At 32.2% G+C, this 15,528-nt stretch overlaps 1 protein-coding gene across 2 annotated transcripts; it reads right to left on the bottom strand.

Annotated features, from left to right (window-relative positions):
* LOC132717268 (neurocan core protein-like) lies at positions 1 to 12,772 on the bottom strand. 2 transcript variants are annotated; one of them, XM_060700701.1, is made up of 6 exons: positions 12,343 to 12,772; positions 9,085 to 9,198; positions 7,795 to 7,908; positions 2,824 to 2,906; positions 2,408 to 2,501; positions 1 to 236 (listed from the first exon to the last, which is right to left on the bottom strand). In XM_060700701.1, exons 1-6 carry the CDS (start codon positions 12,662 to 12,664, stop codon positions 16 to 18), a joined length of 948 nt encoding a protein of 315 aa, XP_060556684.1. In that variant the 5' UTR covers positions 12,665 to 12,772; the 3' UTR covers positions 1 to 15. The 2 variants fall into 2 exon arrangements, with proteins under 2 accessions (XP_060556684.1, XP_060556685.1); XM_060700702.1 differs by having other exon boundaries at positions 9,085 to 9,192.
* Positions 12,773 to 15,528: the final 2,756 nt, after the last annotated feature.

Below are 15,528 nucleotides of genomic sequence, written 5' to 3'. Positions count from 1 at the left end.
TAAAATTAATAAAAATTACATACACATGCTTGCCTTTTCACAAATGTAGTGCGAGACTTCTGAGCAATCCCTGTCGTTCCAATCTCCCGTGGTATATATCTCCACACAATCCTCAGTACCATTCACGTTATTTGGCTCTCCCCTAAACCAATGCGTGTACACGCTAGACGCCTTACTTCCACTTGATACCCAGACAAAGTCAGATTCAGTCACTCTATCATTCAATCCAATCCAAACTGTAAAAATGAGTTTAAGGTAGACCATGGGTTATGCATTACCTCCTCAAATAGGCTTGAATCACTTGTAAAGTACAATGAAAATAAGGGGTGTGGGTAAGAATCAAACCGCAGAAGGGTCAATTTATTTATTTCCTTTTTTCTCTTTAACATTACTTGGGTATATCTCAGATCCCTTATGGAAGAAAAAAGTGTTTGATTTTAATTATATAATTATTGTAGGTAATTATTTGCTAAATAATGCCAAACTTAATAGCAACTATAATGCCAGAAAATAAAATTAAAACTACACTGTAAAAGTATTTTATATTTTGCATAATCAACAAATATATTGTTAAGAACATTTAGGAAAACTTTGAAAACAATCCCTCATTGTGGTAAATTTTAGGGATATTTTAAACAAGGCTTTTTATATAGTGAAATGGTCAAGTAGGTTGGGTAGGGTAACATTTTTATACATATGAAAACATTTTGTTTAGAAACAATCATTATGCTTGTGTAATTTGTTGAATGTTATTATTTGTTTCTTAACAATGAGCAATAGGAAATTCAAAATTAGGGCAGTGATTTTTCATAATAATGATATTATAGATTATTTGGAGTTTCCTCATTTCTGAAAAAGCCCTTCTAACAGCAAAGTTTTAGTTCAGAAATATATCCAGAACTCATAAACAACACGGTAAATTTTATTTAAATTTTGAATATAAGTGAACATTAAGACACATAACTGTCATATTTTGTCAATTTTACAGTTCCTTATAGTGCCCATTACCCATGATCTACCTTAAGGTATTTTATCTGATCGGTAATTCAACACATTTATCCAACTATTACATTTTAGACGCTTATATATAAAAAGTGATTTTCATTCATTTATCAGTTAACTCAGCTCGACCTTTTACGTCAAAGGTCAAAGATGATGCTGTTTTGTTTTTGTTTTGTGCCCCCTTTTTTTTGGGGGGGGGTGGCATTTAGATTTACTCTTGCCCGTCTGTCCTTCCTTTTTCATTTTATGTCGCATATAGCTCAAAATGTATTTGACCTAGAGTCATGAAACTTTTCAGCATGTGTACTTGTGCACCTGTGTATTTTTATGTGGATTTATTTAGTATTTTTAGAGTTATTGCCCTTGACTTTGTTAAAATTTGCAATTTTCAACTTGTGTCGCACATAACTCAAAAAATAGTTGACCTAGTCATGAAACCCTACAGGAATGTTGCTCAGCATGTGAAGTTATGCACCTGGGGTTTCGCTTGTGGATTTATCCAGTATTTAGATTTATTGTCTGTGATCAAGGTCAAGGTAACTATTTCTTAAGATAGAATTTCAGTTTATGCTCAATTAGTTAAGTTTGCTTTGGCATATTGTCACCAAACTTGGTGAATGGATAGCTTTTATCAAAAGACAGCTTGGGATTGCTATCCAGGTGTCTATCATCAAGGTCAAGGTCACTGTTACTAAAAGAGATTCAGTTTCAGCTCAATAATTTGAGTTTGCTTTGGCCTATTGACACCAAACTTGGTTTATGGGTAGGTTATATCAAGTGGCAGCTTAGGATTGCTACCCAGGTGTCTGTGATCAAGGTTAATGTATTCAGTTTTTACGTATTAACTTGAGTTTGCTTTGGCCTTTTGACACCAAACTTGCTGTGTGGCAGCTTTGAATTGCCACTTAGATATCTGGGAGCAAGGTCAAAGTCATTTGCTTACAATAAGATTTTCAGCTTCTACTCAATTACTTCAGTGCACTTTGACCTATTAATTCTGTCACATCAAAACTTGGTAGTTGCGGTGCTTCCTGTCTTATTACTACTTCATTGTAATACAATTTGAGTCAAACTTTACAATATTTTGGATTGATAAATACCTTAAGACCCTGAGCATATTTGATGGGGTTTTCAGTTGAATGACTTTTTGCTGAGTTATGGCCCATTGAATAAAAAAGCTTTTTTGCCAGTTAGTGATTTGTGTGTCTCCTACTGCGCAGTTAAGTTACAACATGCTACACAAAAGTTGCGATATATTGGAAACAAACTGGTTAATCACCAATCAAAACAACTGCTTAATGCTTAATTGGCTATCAACAGGCGACACATGTGATCGGTGATTGCTCTTGTTTGTTTGGCTCAAGCAATTATCATGTTAAACAACAAGACACATTGTAATCATTACATCTCTTTCCTACGCTTAAAATCGACTGTATGAAGTCATTCTCTTGCTCACTTGTGATCTCTACCAGGTGTCCTCCCAAATCGATACAGTCTTCCTGTAAAACATATCAATAAACATCAGAGCATATTTAAAGTTATTGACCAGCCATAACACGATAAAATCATATTATTCAATTGTTGGTGAAAATCATGCAACATACTACTATGCCTTATGCATTATAATAGTAGTTTATAACACTGCAGGCGCATATCTAAGTCTTTCAGGAAGATATATTTTGAAACCAAGTCTTGAAGAAATTGCAATCGAATCAAAATGAAAAAGTAACGAAGATATTTTACTGTTCAACCGCATTCGGATGGCTATATTCAAGTATCTGCTGGGAAATGAAAATGTCTATTATCTGATGTAATACTTACCTCAGCTTCAAGCCATTTGAGAGCTTTTGTACTTTTGTAATAGCAGCTTCCTAGGAACAAGTACCGATTGGCTGGGCAATATTCTAGTAGAAAAAGAAACAACACATGATAATTAGCCTAAGAGCCAAGGGCAATTTCATCAAATTTGTGTCCTATACCAGAGCAAGTATATAGTCTTTCCTTTACAAAAATCCAAATCTTACAAAATTTTGCTTTCACAACGTTTCAGAATTCAAGATGGCGTCCAATACGGCCGCCGATTTTATGCAAAACGGATTTATATCTGATTATGGTAAATTTTACAGATTATGCTGTTTCGATAAAAAGGTGTACAAACATTTCAGAAATAATAAAGTTATAATGAGATAACAATGAAATATATAGCTTTTCAGGTTTTTGTCCTAAAATTGTCAAAATATCAAAGAAAAATGCCTTTTATCACATTATTCAAATACAGTTACCTAAAAATAACAAAAATATTCCAAGTAGCTACTAACTGTATAATATTGTTTTGTTTTTCATAAATACTATGAGTGTTTTAAGTTGCTATAATAAAAAAAATGGAAGAAATCGCATGATTTGTAAGTTAAAGTGGGTGGGTGGGGTAATTTCACCCAAAATCAGAAGGAGAAAAATCGCTGAACTATGTTTATTGTATTTCTCTGCTTTTGTATTTTACTTTATATGTGATTTCATGTAATTATTTTCTATTTTCATGTATCTTTATTGTTTTCAAGTACTTTTTATACTAATACTTATACTATATAGGAGTCAACCGGTGGTCGGTTGGTCGGTCGGTCGGTCGGTCCACACGTCCGTTGCATTTTCCTTGTCCGGAACATAACTTGAAGACTAATGGTTGGAATTCAATATAACTTCATACAATGGTCAAGCACATTGAGAGAAAGTGCAATGAAGAAGAACCATAACCCCATTTTCACTAATTACAAAGTTATTGTCCTTTGTTACTTTTCCTTGTCCGGAGCATGACTTGAAAACTACTGGTTGGAATTCAAAACAACTTCATACAATGGTCAAGTACAATAAGGGAAAGTTCAGTGCACAAGAATCATAACTCTATCTAAAGTAATTTCAGAGTTCTTGCCCTTTGTTACTTTTCCATTGCTTTCTTTCGTCCGGACCATAACTTGAAGACTAATGGTTGGAATTCAATATAACTTCATACAATGGTCAAACACATTGAGAGGAAGTTCAGTGCACAAAAACCATAACTCCATCATGACTCATTATAGAGTTATTGCCTTTTGTTACTTTTCCTTGTCCGGAGCATAACTTGAAAACTACTGGTTGGAATTCAAAACAACTTCATACAATGGTCAAGCACAATAAGGGAAAGTGCAGTGCACAAGAATCATAAGTTTATTTAAAGTAATTTCAGAGTTCTTGCCCTTTGTTACTTTTCCATTGCTTTCTTTTGTCCGGACCATAACTTGAAGACTAATGGTTGGAATTGAATATAACTTCATACAATGGTAAAACACATTGAGAGGAAGTTCAGTGCACAAGAACCATAACTCCATCATGACTCGTTATAAAGTTATTGTCCTTTGTAACTTTTCCTTGTCCGGAGCATTACTTGAAAACTACTGGTTGGAATTCAAAACAACTTCAAACAATGGTCAAGCACAATTAGTGGAAGTGCAGAACAGAAGAACCATAACTCTATTTAAAGTAATAACAGAGTTATTGTCCTTTGTTACTTTTCCATCCGGAGCATAACTGGAAGACTAATGATTGGAATTCAATACAACTTAATACAATGATCAAGCACATTGAGAGGAAGTGCAGTGCATAAGAACCATAACTCCATCTTGACTTATAACAGAGTTATTGCCCTTTGTTACTTTTCCTTGTCCGGAGCGTAACTTGAAAACTACTAGTTGGAATTCAATACAACTTCATACAATCATCAAGCACATTAAGAGGAAGTGCAGTGCACAATATTTATAAATTTGTCTAGAGCAATTATTGAGTTACTGCCCTTTGTTACTTTTCCATTGCTTTTTTCTTGTCCAGAGCATGACGTGAAAAGTACTATTTGAAATTCAATACAATTTCATACAATGGTCAAGTATATTGAGAGGAAGCGCAGTGTACAGAAACCATAACTCTTTCTTGACTCATTAAAAAGTTTTTTGCCCTTTGTTACTTTGTAATGTCCAGTGCATAACTTGAAATTTAATGTTTGGAATTCATTGAAACTTCATACAATTGTCAAGGGCAGTGAAATGAAGTGCAGTGCAGAAGAAGCATAACTCTATTTTGATTCATTACAGTTATTGCCCTTTGTTACTTTTTTGTCCAGTGCATAACTTGAAAACTAGTAGTTTTCTTACAAATGGAATTCAATATATCTACACAAAGGTCAAGCGAAATGAGAGGAAGTGCAGTGTACAAGGACCATAACTCCATCTTCAGTAATTGTAGAATTATTGTCCTTTGTTTCTTTTCCTTGTTCGGTGCATAACTTAAAACTAATGTTTAGAATTCAATGCAACTTCATACAATGGTCAAGCGCAATGAGAGAAAGTGCAGTGCTCAAGAAGCGTAACTCTTTCTGGATTTATTACAGAGTAATTCAATAAAACTTCATCAATGGTCAACCATATTGTTAGGAAATGAAACATATTAAAACACAACTATCTTTACTTGCCCACAACCATAACTCCATTTCAATTCTCTAACAGCTGCAGTTTTGATTCTAGTGGCTGCAGTTTTGATTCAAATATTCTGTAAATTTGTGAGGAAGGTTGTTTTCATGATTTCTAGGTCAAGTTCGAAGATGGGTCATTGCCGGTCAAAAACTAGGTAGGAGCTAAAAATAGAAAAATCTTGTTAACACTCTAGTGCCTGCAGTTTTGACCCAACTATTTTGTAAATTTGTGAGGAAGGTTGTTTTAATGATTTCTAGGTCAAGTTCGAAGATTGGTCATCTCCGATTAAAAACAATGTCACAGGAGCTAAATATAGAAAAGCTTGTTACCACTCTAGTGGCTGCAGTTGTGATCTAAATTTCCTGGAAATTGGTCAGGAAGATTTTTTTGATGACTTCTAGGTTCTAGTTTGAATGTTGGTCGTCTCCGATCAAAAACTAGGTCACACTGCCCAAATATTGAAAAAACCTTTTTAACACACTAGAGGCCACATTATTGACTCAATTGGCATCAAACTTGGCCAGGATGCTTGTCTAAGACATTGCTTGGTTGTGGTTGAAGGGTCAGGGGAGTGATCAAGGGCCATCATGGCCCTCTTGTTTTAAAGAAATAAACTAGTTGTTTACAGTAAATGGAGATTTATTTTAATATTTAGCGGTGATAATTTTCCAATTTTTAAAACAACCTGTGGCTTTCTGAAGGGGGAAATATAGCGCCGTTAATCAGAAAATGGGGAACCTGAAATCAAATTCCAACAACTGAAAATCGGATTTACCCACACATTTCATGAAAAAAAATCAATTTAATTTAATATGCATTGTACATCGCAGAGGCTATCTATAGTGACAGATTTCTGTCTTCTAATTGATAAAAACTATAGAAGTCCGATGCAAATAAGTCATGGTTCTAGTAAGGAAAAGCACGAGGCATTTTAGGGGAAAATATTAGCATTTTTAGGGGGAAATATATCTATTTTTTTGCTAGGGGAAGCTGTAAAATACAGTGAAAAAATCACTGGTTAGGTATATATTATTGCGTAAATTTGGACTTTTATTAATATTTCTTGATTCGCTCTTATGCTACACGTCAATAAGTTAGCATAATTGTTTGTGTTTCAAAGTGGCAATCTAAATTAATGCGAGTTTTGTACTTGTATAAATTTCGTACATTATTTCAATTATATTTTCAGTAAAACATAATTTCTTCAAATGAAATATTTCAAATTGGCTTGAATCGCATTTGTTGTTTTACAGAAAAAGACAAAACAGCATTTGTAATGACATTTTTTGCTGGTAGTATTAGAATATGTATAACAGGATACATGTATTATAATATTCTAAGGCATAGGCAGTAAAATTTACATTAATTATGTTACAATACTGAATACAAATATAGTAGATTTTCAATATTCGTTTTATATGAAAAGTTACTTATTTTAAAGATAGTCTAAGTAGAAATCAACAAAGCATACCTTACAGGTGTTTAAATTTCGCTTTCCTTAGTGCTAGCCTAAAACAGGCATTCACTTTTCAACATTTAAAGTATCAATAAAAGAAACAAAGAAAACATGCAAATATAAAAACACAAAAATGTAACAAACACCAGGCCAACAAAATGTGTTGCTTTTTAAAAAAAAAAAGACTAGTTTGAACAAAAAGGTTAATGTTTAAATATGATGACTTAACAGGACATCTTGTGTTATTTAAGAAAAAATATCAATCTAATGAGAGGCCAAGTGATGAAATTTTCTGGTTTTGCATTATATTAAAATGTCAACATGAATTAAGGCACTTAAGTAATAAATGTTGATTAAAAATAGATGAACAAATTGCTAGCATACTTTTTATGTTATAATTTGATGTTTGAAAAAAGTATATGAGGGAAAAAACATTTAATGTTTACAACAAACCTAGAACTGAGTCCCCAAATTTATTATAAATGCAGTCAGACGAGACGATACCTTCAGATAATTAAACAAATAATTATTTACATGTATAATAACCATATTCCATGATTTTCCAGATATTTCACTTGTGGTCCATATGGTGACATGGATGCCCATTTGGAGGGGTGTGTTGATTCTGTTCATACCAATTTTAGTATTTGTTTATAAGTGTTAAAACATTAATCACTAGTTTTTTACTATTTTTTTATGTTACATTAGCATTTTAGCTTTCTACTTAAATATTTATTTTATATAGATTGAAGTTACAGCATGATTCTCAAAACCCACTGAAGGCTTTAGTTTGGACTATAAAAACTAGATATGTAAAACTTATCTAAAAACTTGTATTACTTGTCTCACAATTAGTTCCTGTATATCCGGCGACACACGTGCACGTATAAGAGTCAACGCCGTCTGTACATGTTGCCCCGGTCTGACATGGATTAGGATTGCACTCGTCAATATCTGTTTAATATAACTTATAAATGAGTGTAATTATATTTTGAAAAAGAAAAACAAAAAAACAAAAAACAAAACGTTTTGAAACAAAAATTAGAAGTGGGGTAGACATTGTTTACATTTTCCTGACCACCCTTTGTTTACAGTTCTAAAATTGTCATTGATCCACCAAGGGGTTAATACACCGTGCATAAAACAGTAACGCAGGAATGTGCAAATAACGGAAAAGTAAAACCGAATCTGTGCAACGGTATTGCAAAAACGAATAACACAGTAAGTAAACAAACCAAAATATTTTATTCTAAATCAAATTTAAAAAAATGAATTAGCGCATACGGCGCTACGATATTATACTTTAACCAGCATTATTAAATTTTTCTGACTATGTTTACTTCTTTAGATCATTCGTGAGAAAGACAAGCTGATTACCATTTTGAAGGTGATTTTGTGTTTCGTCAAATAAATATGTTAATTTAACACATTTAAAACATTTTTTTTCATACTTTGTATACCTAAGACATTTGTCAAACTACAAGTGTCGTATTACAATAGAAGGAAGCTGGTAAAATAAGATTTAGTTACTTTTAATGAGATAACTGCTGTTGCTTCAGTGCTTCATTCACGAATTTGGCGTTTACCTCGTAAAAATGGTCTCAATTACGTTTTATCTGCTAAATTAAGTGTAAAATGACATGAGTAGCAGTTTCACAGAATATAAAAAATCATAAAGTAATATGTATGCTATTGTATTTAAAGATATCAACTAAACTAAAAATCGTCATCAATACGCTAGTCAGGTCGTCATTTTCACGAATGATCTTGAAAAAAAAATCATGGAAATATTTTTGATGATCTTTGAAGTGTAATGTCTCAGCAACTGTATGCTCCATTGTGACATGGGTTCTGGCTACAGGAATCTATATCTTTACATATGGAAAAAAAGGGAAGAAAATTAAATGCTTCATTTTAAACAATCAAAGTGTATTGAGTGTTAATTAAAATCATATAACTGGCTTATCTGGGCAGGATTAGGTCAAACGAGCGGGCATTGGTTTCAAGAACAGATTCAAGAGTGTTTCAATAACTTATAGCTTCCAACAAAATAAAACTAAAATAAATTATTATAAACCAATAAGGTAATAATATTAAATATATTATGTTATTATCGATATACATGTTTACCTATTTCACATAAAGTTCCGTTGTATCCAGCTTCACATGAACATGTGTAAGAAGTAACTCCATCAACACACGTTGCCCCGTTCTGACATTGGTTTGGACTGCAATCGTCTATATCTATGAATATACAAAAATTATCTCCTTAGAAACATCTAAAGGAAACCAAAAACATGTGGAATATGGTACTTGATTGTCTTAGAATTAGGAAGAACTATATCATGATTAAAAAAATCCGAAGAAAAAGATACAATATCATATGAGTACTAAAATGGAAAGTTGAACTTTTGGTGTTCACAAGGTGAAATAAGTTTCGATCTTACACTAAACTAAACAAATTTTCTTTTTATTATATGCATAGAAACTTTTTAAAAAGACGTAAAACCTAATACTGAATTAAAAGCGCGCCAAATAATAATACAACGTGACGTCATTTACGACGTCACGTCATTAATTTGGTTCCCAGTACTGTGCACGCTGGTATTTCATTGAAATAACGTTGGGGGCTTAAATTCAAAACAGTGAAATTACCAGTTTTATATCACTGATATATTTCTATAAACCACCGAAATACATGTAATAAAGGCCACTCTTTCAGTCGCCAATTGTTTTGGCTTTGTCCATCCATCCGTCCGTCCGTACAAACCAGAGCTACATTATGGGGTTTGGTCTATTGTTCTCATAACAATAGATGTCTTTGATGTCATTCATTCCGTTTCTCTTGTGGGGTTATTATCTGCATTGTGGAGTTAAAAAGAACAAAAGAAATAACAAAAGAAAACCCCATAATGTAGCTCTGGTAAGAATGTTCGAATTTCGTTTTCGCGCTAGTTCTCTGCAACTACTGGTTGAAATTCAATAACACTTTATGGAAACCATCAATATCAAGAGGAGATGTGCATATCGTCACCTTGTTCGGGTCAGACCCTTAAACTTATGGCCCTTGATAAGTTATGCAATATACATATAGAGCAATAATTGTTTCTTCGTTACTTCCCTGCAACTTCTGATTGGAATTCCAAAAACCTTTATGGGAACCATCAATACCAAGAGGAGATGCGCACATCATTCGCCTTGTTCAGGTGAGACCTATCAACACAGAGTTATGTCACTTGATAAGTTATGTAGTATGCATATCAAACAATAATTGTTTTTGTGCTATTTCTCTGCAACTTACTGGCTTGAATTCAATAAGATTTTCTGAAAACCATCAATACCAAGAGGAGATGCGCATATCATCCCATTGTTCCAGTCAGACCCTTTAACTTAGAGTAATGGCCCTTGATTTGTTATGCAGTATGCATAAGGAGCAATAATTGTTTTCGCGCCATTTTTCTGCAAAGTTTGGCTAGAATTCAACTAAACTTTATGAGAACAATCAATACTAAGAGGAGATGCGCATATTGTCATTTTGTTTTGTTCAGACCCTTCAAGACAGAGTTATGGCCCTTGATTAGGTTTACATTATGCATGTATATCATTAATCATTTCAGTGCTATTTCTCAGCATCTTTAAGTGACTGGAATCCAAATCATTGTCTTGTTCTGGTCAGACCCTTCAAGACAAATGTTATGGACCTTGATTAGTTGTGTAGTATGCATATCATGGGAACCATCAATACTAAAGAGCTGTGCATATGGTTGCTTTGTTCTGGTCAGACCCTTCAACACAGAGTAATGGCCCTTGATTTGTTATGCAGTGCTGCATATAGAGCAATAATCGTTTGCAACTACTGGCTGGAATTCAATGAAACTTTATGGGATCCATCAATACCAAGGGGAGATACACATATCATTGCCTTGTTCTGGTCAGACCCTTTTAGACAGAGTTATGGCCCTTGATTAGTTGTGCAGTATGTATATAAACCAGTATTGCTATTTCTTTTCAACTGCTAGATTAATTTCAATAATACTTAATGGGAACCATAAATATGATAAGTAAATTTGTATGCCATGGAAAATTTATTTAATAAAGCCTCCAGTTGTTGTGTTAGTAATATCCAGTGTGGGGATATAAATTTAACGAATTTGCTTGTTACATTGTCTCGTTAGAATGTTCATCTGTCTCCCATAACACTTTTGTGTCCCCTCCATAACTTTTAAACTACTAAATAAAATGAAATAACTTGGCACAAGTGTGAAAATATAATTATGAAGTGGAAATATAATTTTGAAGAAATATACTCAAAATTAAACAGAAAATTGATTTAAAGAGCTTTTTAAGCCAAATTTGAGTTTTAATTTTCATTTTTAGCTCGACTATACGAAGTATATGGAGAGCTGTCCTAGTCGCCCTCACTATAACTTTGTCATTTCTTAAGGTATCAACTTCAAACTTCAAATATATGTACCTTATCATCAACCACGTCTTATGTGACAAGGTTCATAACTCTACCACCTATATTTTCAAATTAATCTCCCCTTGAACTTAGAATTTTCCTTAAAAATACTATTTTTTACTGTTACTTCTTTATTTCTTAAGGGATCAATTTCATACTACAAATATATGTACCTTAACATCATCCACATATTATGTGACAAGGTTCATAACTCTAGCACCAATATTGCAAGAACTATCTCCCCATAAACTTAGATTTTTTTACTAGAAAAATGTTATTTTTTACTATTACTTTTTAGTTTTAAAGGTATCTACCTCAAACTTCAAATACTTATTCATTATCATCAATTACATTTTATGTGACAATGTTCATAACTCTTGAATCAATATTTACAGATTCATCTCTTTTTGAACTTAGGATTTTCTTTACGAAATATTATAACTTCTTTACTTTTTAAGGTATCTACTTCAAACTTCAAATATATATTTCTTATCATTACACACATATTGTGTGACAAGGTTCATAACTCTAGCGTGACTATTTCTAGAATTATTCCCCTTGATCTTGGAAATTATGTTGACAATGTTATTTTTTTACTATAACTTAAAACATTATTATACATAATTAATTTTTCTTTCATAGTTTTGTCTTCCTTACTGCGTCCAGTATTTTATTAGTCGAGTTTCGCTGTCTCCTGTGACAGCTCTTGTTAAGTCATTTTGCTCAGTAAAAATGATAACTTTGGAAAAAGTTAGTGAAAAAATGTTCTGAAATTTTGTACATAGTATTGGTATAGACCTACATCAAATGGTATAAATAAATATTTTGAAGAAAAAGTTCTGACCCCTCCATGTTAAAAAATACCCCAGTGCCGAGTCCCCTTTAAGCACTATCATCATTTTAGAATAAATGTTTTAATAGAATACCTTTGATCATTTCTATATCTTTAGATATTTCCGCTATTTCTAATAATGTATTGTTGACATCTTGTCTTAGTTCTTCAAGTTCTGCTTCTTGTTTTCTGTTTTCTTCGTTGATAAGTTTTATTTCTAAAGATTTATTATTGATCTCTTCCTTGAGAACTGCTATCTGTTCAGTGTGCTGGGTTTTCAAGGCGTTAAAGTCTGTTCGAAGTTGACGCAGACGTACCATTAACGCATTCAGATCATTTAATCCGCAATTATCATTGTTTGCAAGAACCACATTCAAGTTATCAATGATAACCAGTATAAATAGAAGAAATTTCATTTTTCAATAAAGTTTGAAATTACAATGTCCGCTTATATAACCAACAAGAATAACATCCGATTATAAACTATTATATTGGAGTTTAAATTTGACCCTGGTGTTTACCAAACAATCTGAATTTTTTTACTGAATAGATACATTGTGTTCACGGTACAGGTAATTGTCTCTAAACTCTATATACCATACACACTCTAAAGCCAGCCCATATCATACTTTACTTAATTTTATTATTTAATTTTATCATAAAATAATACATGTATTGCTGTTCGTTCTCGTAACCACCTTATATGAGATAGAGAGAAAAAGAAATTATTTCATGTAAGGAAATAGAGAGAAAAAGAAATTATATCATGTAAGGAGATAGATAAAAAAAAGAAATTATTTAATGTAAGGAGATAAGAGAGAAAAAGAAATAATTTCATGTAAGGAGATAAAAAAAAAAATTTCATAATTTCATGTGAGGAGATAAGAGAGAAAAAGAAATAATTTCATGTAAGGAGATAAAAAAAAGAAATTATTTCATTTAAGGAGATTATAGAGGAAAAGAAATTATTTCATGTAAGGAGATACAATGTATTTAAAAAAGAAATTATTTCAGATACGACGTGAAATTTTGCTTTTGTATCAACAAATTCAGTTATAGGTGATAATAAAATTTAATATACACTGTAGTTATAACTTTTTAAAAGTCCTATAGTTTTGCCATTTTATGAATTTGATAAGCTTCCAATATTTTTCATCTTTTCTTAAACAATTGATGTTCAATGTTAACCTAATGTTTCTACTTGTTCAGATACGTCCGAACTTCTGAATTCTGGACACTTCCAAATGACAAGTCTCACATGTGTTCGGTTTTAAGAAGTTGCACTGTAGTTCAGTTAAGGTGCCTGTCTATGACTGTTCAGAGGGGCGCCTGAGTACTTCCTGCACTAGTAAATCTAATGAAATACTATATTGTTTCTATAGTTAACATCCCCTGTAATTAGCACGACCCACCACATTTAGTAGAAAAAAATCTTACCTTATAGATTAATAATTAATAATGACCGAGCTGCTTTTTTTTTAACCAAAAAAATCCAAATAATTAAAAAAAAAGTAAAATAAATGAGAAGGGGTCATGTATGGTTCTTGAATTATATGAATGGGGTACAAGTATGGTTCCTAAACTAAGAGGGGCTAAAGATCATTAATTATTGGGGTATACAGATATGGTTCTTTAATAAGATGGGTAAATTATATGGTTCTAATTAATGGGGTACAAGTATGGTTCCTGAATTGAAGTGGTGAAAGTTATGGTTTGGGTTCTTGAATTAGAGAGGATACAGTACAAAGGAAAGTTGAGATCGGGAAGTTTTATAATATTATATAAAATGATACTGCTATTCATTACTACAATAAAAGGGTAAAATTACTATATAATTACCGGTAATAGAAAAATGTAAATTAATACCTGTGATATTAACTTCCTGCTTTCAAATTCTGTATTATTCATATTTTGTTATAATGATATTTAATATTAAAAATTTGCATTGCAATGCATAATTTACAATAAGAAAAAAAAGAAAGAAAAAGAAAGTAAATCCATTTGGTCTAACACGACTTTAACTCGGGTTTTCATTGTGATTTAAGAGGAAAGTAATTTTAAGAAATGTGTGACATGTAAAATTTTAGTTCAGTATTTGAAAACATGGAATCATAGAAGTCAATAAATCTGGATGTGCTGGCTGATCCTGGTCTGCATTGGCTACTTGGGTACTTGGGTTGTTGTGTTGGTAGTTTTTACTCTGGATCATGGCTGATCCGATACTTCGGAACCCGGTTATTACCGGCGAAACTGAATATTTAGATATCTAAGGTCAATGTTGCCAAACAATATAATTTATAACGAATGTATATTTTTTGCATCCAAAGAAAAATAATTTTTTCGGTAAATTCATGACTGACAATCAGAATCAATTTTAAAACACAGTTTACTTTTATATCTTTAAATTTATTTAATTGTAACTAATTAAAAAACTTAGTCAACATCAAGCATACTTACTATTTGTTTACATACAAGTATTTAGTTACGTAGCGTATGTGAGACCAAAATGCCGTAACCCTTCTGTTTATGTTAAGGGTCCGTGTACGAAGTTTGACGGAAATGGTCGAGGAATTGCGATTATTTCTATGGATGTTCTATTGGATGTTCTGTGTAAGTAATGTTCCATAATGATAATTATGTTGTGAATTATTTGTATTGTAAGAATACAGTGCGGTCCGAAGAATTCAAATTAGCATCCAAGAGGATTATTTTGCTACTCATCCGCTGGCAAGTTTAATAATTCGAATACAGTGAAATTACATTTTGATTATTTGATTGTGGAATCGTAACGGAATATCCTCATGTGTTATCTTTAACTGCCCACTCTACTGACAAGCATCAAGTGATTCATGTCGTATGGGTCGGCTGGAGGCACATAATAAAGTGATACATGAATATGTCTGAAATATTTTAGTTAACAAGCGCAAATTCCATATAAACTCAATCAATTTATTTACAAGCGGCTTATTTTTTTCTTTTCTTTTTTGTGCAGGGTTGTCGATCGATCGATTGATTGATTTGTAAATAATGTTTCAATGTTATAGTTAATGTCGTATTAATAACAAATGGCTAAAGCCCCGATAATACATGTATGATACCGGTGTGACTTGAAATCCGACAAAAACAATGAAAATTGCACTCAGAATTTAATTCCTACAAAAGAGAAAATGACAAATTTAAAACTTGAACAGGTTAACAAAAAGGTTTGTTTTGTTTGTTTGTTGTTGTTAAGTTGAGGATTGTTTCATGAAATAATTATGACTGGTATATATATCAATTA

The sequence above is a fragment of the Ruditapes philippinarum genome, unplaced genomic scaffold (assembly GCF_026571515.1).
Source record: "Ruditapes philippinarum isolate M1 unplaced genomic scaffold, ASM2657151v2 ctg949_1_1_1_1, whole genome shotgun sequence".
Lineage (NCBI taxonomy): Eukaryota > Metazoa > Mollusca > Bivalvia > Venerida > Veneridae > Ruditapes > Ruditapes philippinarum.
The sequence above is the reverse complement of the archived record's forward strand: the minus strand, read 5'-3'. Positions and strand labels throughout refer to the sequence as shown.

Coding starts and splice junctions, on each gene's coding strand:
- LOC132717268 (XM_060700701.1), bottom strand. CDS start 12,664: ATGAAATTTCTTCTATTTATACTGGTTATCATTGATAACTTGAATGTG. Junction 9,199..12,342: donor AGATATAGAAATGATCAAAG/GTATTCTATTAA, acceptor GTATATTCATAG/ATATAGACGATTGCAGTCCA. Junction 2,907..7,794: donor AGGAACTAATTGTGAGACAA/GTAATACAAGTT, acceptor TTTTTCTACTAG/AATATTGCCCAGCCAATCGG.